An 11,022-nucleotide genomic window follows, 5' to 3' on the forward strand; every position below is an offset into this window, starting at 1 on the left:
AGCTGTGCCAGCCGCAGGTCCGTTGCAAGTTCGCCTGCACCTGGTCTCCGCTGGCCATCTGCGCATGCGCAGAAGACTTGCAAGCATGCGCGATTGCCGCGTCGTGATCTGGATCAAAGATCGCGCTTTGGCAGATCTCTTCATTAAAGATTCTGCTGTAATTTAAATGACGCAAAGCATAAGCTGAAACTTTCGGAATAAAGCCACTACAGCGCTGACGCCACAGTGTCATAGCGGCAGTCATGCGCGAAGGCGTTTACAGTTAGTAGCAGGTCCCCAGAGGCCAGCAGTTGTTGTGGTTGTGGTTTTGTGGGGTTTAACGTCCCAAAGCGACTAAGGCTATGAGAGACGCCGTAGTGAAGGGCTCCGGAAATTTCGACCACCTGGGGTTCTTTAACGTGCACTGACATCGCACAGTACACGGGCCTCTAGAATTTCTCCTCCAAAGAAATTCTAGCCGCCGCGGCCGGGATCGAACCCGCGTCTTTTGGGTCAGCAGCCGAGCACCATAGCCACTGAGCCACCGCGGCGGCGCCAGCAGTTGTGTCTTTCTTACCCGCATACTTAACAGTTACATTGCCTGCAAAGAAATTTAGGTTTTTATTGACTCCGGTGCATCTATGTATTTCTTTTCAGTTATTTCGGCGGGTATACTAAGGGGCTTGTACTTCCAGCCTGGGTTGCCGTCGTAAGTTAAGCTGATTTTACTCTTATTAACAGTTATCAACGTACTATTTTCGAAGGACACCGCTAGTTTACTCACAATACTGAAGTGGAAATGCGGTGTGTATTCTAAGGTTCCTTTGTGTGGACTCTCACCAACAGGTTTATCAATTTGGGTGCGATTGGAATGGTGATGGGTCACGAAATCTCGCACGCCTACGACGACCAAGGTGAGAGAACATTTAGCGAAGAACACGGCAGCTATAAACACATAAGGTGCGATTTTTGAGCGTAGCTTTTTCGGTACTCGAACCGCAAGCGACTGGAGACGAAAGACGCAGTGCCGAACTGAGGCGTCTCCGGGTTTCGACTTGGGCAGCGCGCACAGCGCTTCACCGCCGACAAGCATCGCCCCAGGCGAACCGACAGAGCATCATGGTGACTCATGATGACGACGTGACCAGTATTGACATAATGATTGCAGGAAGAAGAAAATGCTGCTGCTTGCGCATGTGGACGTTGCCGATAATGCTTCAGTTGCATTTTTATCACATTCACAGCAATGCTTTTCATTTATGCTTGGGTTGAGTAACGCAGGACAACACATCTGTCGACCTTCAAGTGCGAGTGTTCATATTCCCTACAGGATTCGAATACGACGCCGTCGGACGTCTCGTTAACTGGTGGACCAACTACACACGAAAAGAGTACGAACGGAAGCGAGACTGCTTCAAAAAACAGTACGGGAGCATCGTCGACCCTGTCGTCAACATGTCGGCAAGTTTACGTTGCTTATTTCTGATTTCTTTTTTTTTTTTTTTACAGAGAGCCTGCATCACCAGAAGCCCTTCTGCAGTACTGACTTGCAGATGAATACATACTTGGTGACCACGCTGATGCACCAAACTCTGTAAAAATGAAAGCTGTGATAGCTTTTTACAAGCCCTTTAATATAAGCAGTTCACGAACAGTTCAAGTTTGCCAGCCGAAACCACCCGTTCGTCTTGAGGAAAGGAAAGACGCAAAAATGCTTCACTTTATTTATTCATTATTTACAGCGCCTTGTAAGGCATTACAAAAGAAGGGGAAGGCTGGAGGATAACAGATTAAACTTCTAACAATCTGTAGGTACATTTCACATGAGGCATACATAAAGAACGAAAAGAAAAAAAAAAGCATCAACAGGCTTGAAACGAAAACGAACGCTTGCACTGCAGCAAATACGAAAAACAAAAGATACAGAAAAGAACGTTGAAATATACCAACGTGATATCTTGCACAGCAAACACACAAGTAGATAAGTACACGCTAGGCGAGAAATCCTTTAGTCACCGTGATCTACTCCGAGATCTACTCCACCTCACCGAGGAGGTGGTGTGGTGAACATTACCCACTCGTCCCTCAAAGCACGATTGAGGCGTCCGCCTGACCCTGTAGGCCACTGATGCGCCTTTCCTTGCCTCAAAACAAACGGAGGGTTTAAGACGGCGAATAAGGCAACACTGGGAACTAGACTATTAGCTTCGTAAAAGCCGGCCCTCGGGCCTGTGAAGTGTACCGGGAACGTAATCGAACTGAATAGCACAGGTGTAAGTAGACTGAGTATGCATGTGAACGTATAGACGATTAAACGGGCCTGTGAGGCGCCCAACCGGTCAACTGCTCGTGAAATGCCGATATGGTCCTGCCACTCCAGACCTCTCGACCGCTAATGCCAGTCAGCTTTTTTCTGATTTACGAATTGAAAAAAACAGCGCAATCAAAGACGAGACACAAGAGAAGGACTTCCTTCTCTTGTGTCTCGTCTTTGATTGCGCTGTTTTTCCAATTCGTAAAACATGTACCAACCAGCCCGTATTTGCCCTCTTCTGGAATTTTTTCTGATTATTGCCGTAAGCCGGTAAGCTTGGATCTAATAATTTTTTATGCTACTTGCAGCTGAATGGAATCGCTACACTCGGAGAGAACATAGCTGACAACGCTGGCATTCGTGCGGCGTATTACGTGAGTAAAATAATTCTTAAACTACACAATTTTTAATGTGACCATGTTGTAGAGTACCACAAAATTTTTGACGTTTCTTTTTTTTTTTGAGCGTTCGATATTAATCTCAAAAAACAACAAAACTCCTTCCATTCTAGCTTACTGAAGGCTTTCTACAACCAGAAGCAACTGCAGTCTGTCAATATCTCTGCTCTTTTTTCAATGTTGAGAAAACGGCGCGTACATAGGACGTACGAAGTTTTGTATCTTACGTCCTGTGTCCGTGCTATTTCCTCAACATCATCACGCACCAACCTCAAACTACAGTGAAGTCTATCTGTAAGTCAGCGATTCTTTCCCTTATGCATAGCGTGTCATTTTCGCCGTGTGATCACTATTGGCATTGCCGCTTAAACTAAAGTATGCAACAGTGCATCGGTGCCTAGTTGCCGAATCACTAAAAATAAGAAATCGTAAAAGGCAGATGGAATACATTTTACAGAATTCCTTCATCCTAAATTATGTGTCCTCTCCAGGTCGGTGATTTCCTTAAGAAACGGGGCAAACAATTTCCAAGTATTACTAGTGGTTTCTGTGGAAATGAAATGGCGCAGTAACTGTCTCACTTCTTGGTGGAGACCTGAACCGCGCCGTGAGATAAGATAAGAAGGCTGGGACCGAAATAAAAAAGAGAGAGAAAGGTGCCGCAGTTGAGACCACCTTGAAATATTTAGCAAGAATTAATATCGCAGCACGCACATGCCCCTTTTGCCTTTCGCCTCCATCAGAACGCGGCCGCCGCGGCCGGGTTCTAACTCGGGCACTACGGTTAGTAGCCGAGCGCCCCAACCATTTAGCCGTCGCGGCGGGTAATAGTTCTTTTGTTGTTTTCGCTCTCAAGTCGCATTCCAATTCTCTACCATCTCTTCTTTTTGTTGCCGGTGTGCAAGAATAGCTCGCTTGTTTGGTGCTTTTTTTTCCCCAACCGATACAAATGAGTCGTTTCAAACCTGCAGACGCACCAGTCGCTCGTGCCCGACTTTGAAGAAGTCACTCTTCCCGGCCTGGAGAACTTCAACCGCGATCAGCTTTTCTTCATATCTTTCGCACTGGTAAGAGCTGACTTTGTAATTATGCTGAATATATATCTAACGAGCAATAAGGAATATTGCTAGGGTGGTTGGTTCACGCCTAACGCAATAACAACACGAAACTCGGGACAAGAGCGCAACAACAGGCACCGATGCAGCGCCGATTGGCGCTCTGTCTGTCAGTTTTTTGTGCCGTCTTGCGCGCTACGTTGATGTACTAGATAAGCAGCCCCTGCTAATTATAGGAGAAAATGTTCGCGTGAAAACAAAGCACTGTAACTTCAGAGTGAGATCTGTCTCTGTTTTCCTCAGAATAGGCAAGCAGCCACAGATGGTTACGCGCGCACGTCTGTCCCAACACGGACATTCACTGAAGTACAATATTAACTATTGATATTATGGGAATGGTTGGCGTTAAAGTGCAGATGGTATTGTCGTATATGTGTCACAACAGCTCCACCTTTGTCTCATAAAGAAAAGTAAATTATTTACTAGCAATGCCCCAGACGGCCAGTGTCCTTTAAAGATTTAGAGTCCCTTTGCTTTATTATGCGTCTCAATGTTTCTTGAAAAAATGAGTAAATGGATGAATCAAGGACTGCTACATAAAATTGAACCTAAAGACAGAATGAATGAATGAATGAATGAATGAATGAATGAATGAATGAATGAATGAATGAATGAATGAATGAATGAATGAATGAGCATGCAGCAGTGAGAGCAGAGAACTGTGCCCAATGTGTTACTGGCCATATTACGCTAAGGCTGAAGCTTAGTTCATCTTGAGTAGGTATAGCGCATTTTTAGTTTTGGCTTGCTAACTCCGGTACTTTCTTCCTGTACGTATTCTTCTCTCGTCGCCACACCTATACGGCGTGAATCCGCCCTATCTCTCTTGCACACAACCGGGCAGGCGTTGCGCCACAGGTGGAGGGAGCCACCGGTCTAAACCCCAGTCGGCTTAGCCTCCACCTGCCAGTTGTGACAGGTCGTGTACGGGAAGATTAACTTGGTTCTGACAAGCCCCACGAGTCAGTTCTGGCAATGGCATCAACAGCTTCGTAGACTACCGCATTGCCAACACGTATTGGAATTAAGCGTTCCGGTCTATTTTGCTTTCGTTTTTATTCAGGCCTGCTTCCAATAAGAATTTTGTTTTTGTTTTGCGGTCTCTCTTTTGGCCTTGCTTCTTCTCAGCTTCCTGTTTCCACCCGGCTGCTTTTATATTTTAAATCCTTTAAGGTTCACTCAATTATTGGAATAGTTATCCCCTGCTTGAACAATTTGATGTTCCTCAGTGATCTACCGTTTACCAAATGAGACATCAATGACCACTACACAGGTGTGGTGCGAAAACTCACGACCGGCACACACAGTGGAGAAGATCACGGGGCATGTCCATAGTCCCAACAAGTACAGGTCAGTATATGGCAGAGCAGGTAACGTTCAGACTGCCTTCTTGTCTGTAAACTTTCTTGCTACTTTCTGTTGAAGAAGGATGCTATTACAAGCACTGGGTCAGTTAAATGAAGTCAGATCATATTTATTGCGTTCGGATGTAACAAGGCTGTTTGTACATAACGCAAAGAATATGGGTCCCCCACTGAAGCGACTTTACTGGTGTCCCATGAGCTGTCTCTAAAGATTACAGGCAGGAACAGAAAGTCCATATTCAGTCGTGAAAGTACTGGGATATCAAATATAAAGTAAATAGGACCGCAGAAATACATTAAACCCTGTTGATCATTTGGAACCTGGTGAAGGGGTTGTAAGAGTGTGTTGTGGTGCTTTTGTGTGGCAGAGAGCCACGCGAATAATTATTTGCATGTTGTTTATTGTCAGATATGGGCACGTCAAGTCAGTTCACACTTCGTTAACATCACAGAGATGTCAAAAGAGAGAGAGAGACTCTAATGAAATGCAGAGAATTTAGCCGGCGTTTAAAAATCGCTGGCATGCTACTCTGCGCAGGGAGGGGAATTTGTGAGATAAAGACAGAAGAGAGCAGTGTGGAAGAGGTAAAAAAACGAAGATAAAATGATGCTATGAAATGGGTACTAAGGATGAAATGGCGAGTATTGATGTAACCTATGGAATGATGGAGTGCATAGTCCGACAAATGGGCTGAAGAAGTTCACTGCATGAAGAATGCATGAAGGTAACGTGCAAGTGAATTTAAAGCTTATCGAGATGTCCAATGTCTTTTAAATATGTGAATGGAAAGTTCATTGCAAGTAGTTTAGTTTATGGGGTTTAACGTACCAAAGCGACTAAGGCTATGAGAGACGCCGTAGTGGAGGGCTTCGGAAATTTCGACCACCTGGGGTTCTTTAACGTGCACTGACATCGCACAGTACACGGGCCTCGAATTTCCCCTCCAAAGAAATTCAGCCGCCGCGACCGGGATCGAACCCGCGTCTTTCGGGCCAGCAGCCGAGCACCATAGCCACTGAGCCACCGCGGCGGCTCATTGCAAGTCTCTGTTGCCTAAAGCAGGCTAAGGGACCTAAAACTTTGTCCATTGTTAGGGGCACTGGGCAGAGCTTCTGCATGCAATGTTCATAGTACGCACGCTCGTTAGCATACGCAGGGCACTCAAGCAAGATATGTTCCACAGTTTCTATCGAGGCACAGTTGTCACAATGCGGACTGTTCATTTGTCTAAAACGGTATCGCAAGCCGTTTGTGTATGCAGTAAGTCTATAGAAGGCTTGACGAAAGGCCTACCCCTCGCCAAATAATGTCAGCACCAATGCGGTTTTTGTCACGTCGACCAGGAAATCACTGACGCGAGCGGGATGTTTGCCACCGCGCGGTGCAAACACGAGCAGACCAACGGCTGCTCGAGGGGGTAAGGTGGCCGTAACTGGCCCAAAACAGGGTTAATTGAAGAGGTATGGGAGGGATTTTTGTCCCGTAGTAGACGTTGTCAGGCTGCTCATGACGATGACAACACTGGTTGTTAGTCGGGCATTGAAACGCCAAAACTTTTGCTCCCCTTCGACGTCATATCACTGTGCATTGATGTCTGCGTAAACAAGACTGTAGAAATTACTCGCATTCCAGTATTAAACATTATTAGGTATAACGCTCTGCCCTAGGCATCCAACTGAAAGTTGCTGTTGCTAGAAGGCATCTTTATGCGTTGAGCAAACAAGGCGAATCAACGAAGGCATTGTAGCACGAATGAACGAAATCATAAGACAGAGATAACACAGCGCTAATGTAACAGGCAGTGCATGTCCTCAGACAAGACACGCATTGGACATCGGCCTCCGGACGTGCGCTGTCTGGTTAGTGCTGTGTGTTGGCCCTCTGTTTAATAACACATTCTTCAATAATTTCATCTCATTTCTAAAACGTAGCGCGTTTTTGAACGTGCTGTTACAGGTACCCGTTTCATAGTTTGTCTTATCGCAAGCGCTTTATCCCAAGTAAGAGGCTTTTATTTTACACAGGTACAAAGGTCATCCCTGAAGACGTGTGTTGTCTGTATCGTTAGCGCTATTTGTTGTCCCTTTATCATGGCTTCATCTTTTCCCTCTGTAACACGATGGCCAGCATGTGCAACCAACTGGTCAAAGAATCAGCTTTGTATAGCCAAATGGTTTGTTAGGATTTGAAATTTTGTGTCTTTAACCGCTTTTGACATGGCAGTTGCGCGAAACACACACACACAAGACAGGTTACGGGACGAGCGCAATCCCGCTCGTCCCGTAACCTGTCTTGTGTGTGTGTGTTTCGCGCAACTGCCATGTCTGAAGTATTCAACCAACTAGCCCGACAACACGTTCTACTTAACCGCTTTATCTTTTGAAACTACAATCTTTCAGTATATCTTGTCAGTAGCCTACTGAAGCTTTCAAACGACGGTCATTATTTGGTTCAAAATGTCAAGCTATCTCAAAATTAATTTGCACGAAAAAGGAATGTCTTTCATCTACGGTCGGTATGAAGCTGCGCCAGTGACCAGCTGACATTTGCAGCTGATCATAAATGCACTGCCCGGTCCATAAAAAAAAGGCCTAGCAGAACAACTGTTGTCGCATGTTGTAACAAGCGTGATGTCTCCTCGAATGTACAGTTGAGGAAAATCCATTTGAAACAAGAAGCTCTTCTTTTATTTTATTTGCCAGCACTTTGAGTCTTGTTTGCTCCAGCTAAGTCTTACTGCACAGTGAAGACTAGGTGTTAAAGAAGCTGGCGAGCAGAGGGACACGATTTAAAAAAACAGAGAAAAAAGTGCACACGAGCACCCAGGCGATAGTATTAGACTTCAAAAACAGAAATTCTGCGGGCATACTGTTTTCCAATACATGTATATTGTCTTGAGACAATACACATTCGCCGTGATCACTAAGGAGGTTATCGATCGCTCATTGAATATTAGGTTACTTAATGTAGTCAAGAGTTCGACGGAAATCCGTCTGGTCAGGCATGGTGATGCAATGAAGTGAAGTAGCAGTCACTGACCATAGTCGAAAAAAAAAAAGACGTTTCGAAACCCGTACGGGTTTCTTGTTCACAGTGAGCAGGACAAGAGCGGTGGCGAATTTATATCCGGAGAATGTGACGTAAAGATCGGGCGTAGATGCCTGGCATGGGGCCAGCGTTCTTGTTTAATGTTGCTTGTGTTGTCTGGATGAATAGCGATTCCAGCAGAAGGCGCGTCGTCAGGTTTCTCTCCTTAGATAAGATGGAGGCATTGCCCCAGTCAATCTGGTGGCCAGTGTCGTGAGCATGACCCGCCAGCGCATTTGTGGCATGCTTTTCGTTTTTCACATCACGTTGGTGGTCCTTTATGCGTCTTGAGAACTTCCCTGTCTCACCGATGTAGGCATGATTGCAGTTCAGGCACGGTTTTTTTTTTGGGGTTACTTAATGTGTGACTTCTGGTATTTTCTAGGAGTCAGTGATCGGTACGCTTTTAATGGTCGCTCTACAAGATACACTTGCAGTCTGCTGCAATTGCGCTAGTGCCGTAAGCAAAATGACGTACCAGAATTATAAACAGGGTGGATGACTCGTGTAGCGAAGTTTTCTCGCCTACGCCTCTATGTATGCCGCTGTCAAAATCGAGCATCCGCGATCACATGACCACCGCGTGCACATAAGCCATGTCTAGCACTTCGCGTTATCTTCGCCGTCACCAGGTGAGGCTCGGGGCAGCAGCGAAATACCGCCAAGTTCCTTTCAAACGCCTGATAACAGAACATGTTGAAATAACTGGATGGGACGGCAGCCTGCCCGCCTACGCTATAGCGGCCGTAGAAATTACGATAAAGCCTCCAGCGGCGACGTGTCACATCATTCGCCTTTCGGAAGCGCCACGTATGCAGCCATGATGGGGCTGCATACCTCTTATCGGGCGTCGTGCTCGGAAACTTGCACGTATGCGGAAGACCGGATGAAGAAACCAGTGGCGGGACGAACAAATGAACGCTCTCGGAACGGTGCCTGCAAACGCGCTGCACGACAGTATGCTGAAGTCCGGGCTAAGACATTTCGAGCACCGTAATGTACACGTTGCGACTCCCCCAAAACATAACCACTATATTGACGCATTCATGTGAGGCAGCAGGATTCAAAGCACGTGCAGCAGTTGCTAGCGCTAATTATCCGAATTACTGCCATTCAAGTATTAGATTTTTATGCCGACGAATGTACAGAGACAAAGATAGTCTGAAGAAATTGAAGAAAGCTAATACTACAGCTGCATCTTCAGAATGTCAGTGTAGAGTGTGCCGAAGAATCTCATCGACTCCAACTTCTCTCTTTTTTGCATTGGCATGAGCTTCTTATGTGAATCTGCGAGTTCCGACATTTATTACAAGTCAGCACACGCTCTTAATGCATTAGTTTTGTTTTGTTACTTTTGGGGCATTTTTTGGAACTTTGCTTGGTCTCCCGACAAGTCTACATTGTTGTCTCTTCGCTTAACGGAGTACACTGCTAATTAAACGTCATTTCGTTAAATGGAAGAGTGCTTTCTATGCAAACCAAACACACAGGTTGAAGCGAAATGGCAGCCTAAACATGAGGCCGAGACATTGCTTCCTAACAACTCAAGCAGCAAAGAATGCCTGTAAAAGAAGTGGCGCTGATCTGCAGCTTTTATGATCATGGCCAGAAACACATCGTCGTTAAGCTCGCATACGGTGTGTAACATAGTGCTTCGGATCCAGTTTTTAGAGTTTTTTTTTTTTTTACTGGTAATTCCTTTCCTTGAGTTAGTGTATCTTGCAGGTGTCAGAAGAATAAGGCGCTTTTATCTTACGTTACTCAGCCTTGAGCTCCTCTTAACGGTAGTACTATCTCTGACGTAGAGCTGGAACTGAGATCGATGGTTCTGGGTTATAGTTTTTGTAAGAGTTGAAATGCCACGGCAACATAATAAGAGAAAGAATAGATTGAGAGTATTGTTTTATTCTTATCTTATGTCATCATCCCATTTCTGCTGTCACGCAAGCAATGATCCGTAATCCGTCACAGAATATGCCCTGCCTGTCCTGCAATATAGGTCCTGCTAGGAGTTACTTGGGGCGGCGAGAAAAAAATTATTTTTTTTTTGCACAAGAATTAGCGTTACACTACTTCATGCTACATCTTTCGCTTCAGGCAGCACTTCCCTCGCGAAAACCTAGGTTCACGGTCTATTTTTTGCAGTAGTTTACTTCCTCAACGCAATCTCGTTTCTTTTACACAAAGATGTCATGAACGGCATAATCGATTGCGTCGAGCGTACAAGAACAAACATGCATGAAGACACTGCACCGAAAAATTCGCTGAAGGCAAAAAAAACGGTCAAGTTTTCAAAGCAATGCACGGCATCAGGTTTTTTTTAGTGGCCTGTAAAGTTACCTAATTGTGGCCATTTTTATACATTGGTGAAATAATCTTTTCTGTTTACCTGTTTCCAGAGTCAACATTCCCCTGAAGAATTTGGAGCAGTTTTCTGCTGCCTTCAGCTGCAAAAAAGGAAGTGGAATGCGTTTGCCACACGCTGAACGATGCCTCCTGTGGTAGCAGTGCCATAAGTCTGGTTTCCCCCACTTAAATAGCCTGTGCTTTCGCTTCCATGAATACAGTTGGCAGTCTGTGCCCATAGTGTCCCGTTCGTTTTCTTCCCTTCTGTCTTCGACCTTTTGCGCAGTTTCTAACCTTTCTCGATAATGAAGGAACTACTCGCAGGAACCTCCTAATATAGGAGCAGTTTAGCTTACGACTAGCTATTCAATAATAAAGGATTTTCTCAACGAACAAGTACGGGCTTTGCTTGTTCTAA

The 11,022-nt window shown here is 45.3% G+C and overlaps 1 protein-coding gene across 1 annotated transcript in view; it reads left to right on the forward strand.

The window, feature by feature from the left end:
• The window catches only part of LOC149365366 (neprilysin-1-like), a 35,305-nt gene extending 24,542 nt beyond the window's left edge, over positions 1-10,763 (forward strand). Inside the window, exons 14-20 of the mRNA XM_089582370.1 lie at positions 637-688; positions 826-893; positions 1,310-1,440; positions 2,602-2,667; positions 3,663-3,758; positions 5,080-5,156; positions 10,658-10,763. Of these exons, the coding sequence (XP_089438496.1) occupies positions 637-688; positions 826-893; positions 1,310-1,440; positions 2,602-2,667; positions 3,663-3,758; positions 5,080-5,156; positions 10,658-10,763 (596 nt within the window). The remainder of the gene's footprint in view (positions 1-636; positions 689-825; positions 894-1,309; positions 1,441-2,601; positions 2,668-3,662; positions 3,759-5,079; positions 5,157-10,657) is intronic.
• The last annotated feature ends 259 nt before the right edge of the window (positions 10,764-11,022 follow it).

Source organism: Amblyomma mixtum, chromosome 1 (genome assembly GCF_055824585.1).
Source record: "Amblyomma mixtum isolate Tamu chromosome 1, ASM5582458v1, whole genome shotgun sequence".
NCBI lineage: Eukaryota > Metazoa > Arthropoda > Arachnida > Ixodida > Ixodidae > Amblyomma > Amblyomma mixtum.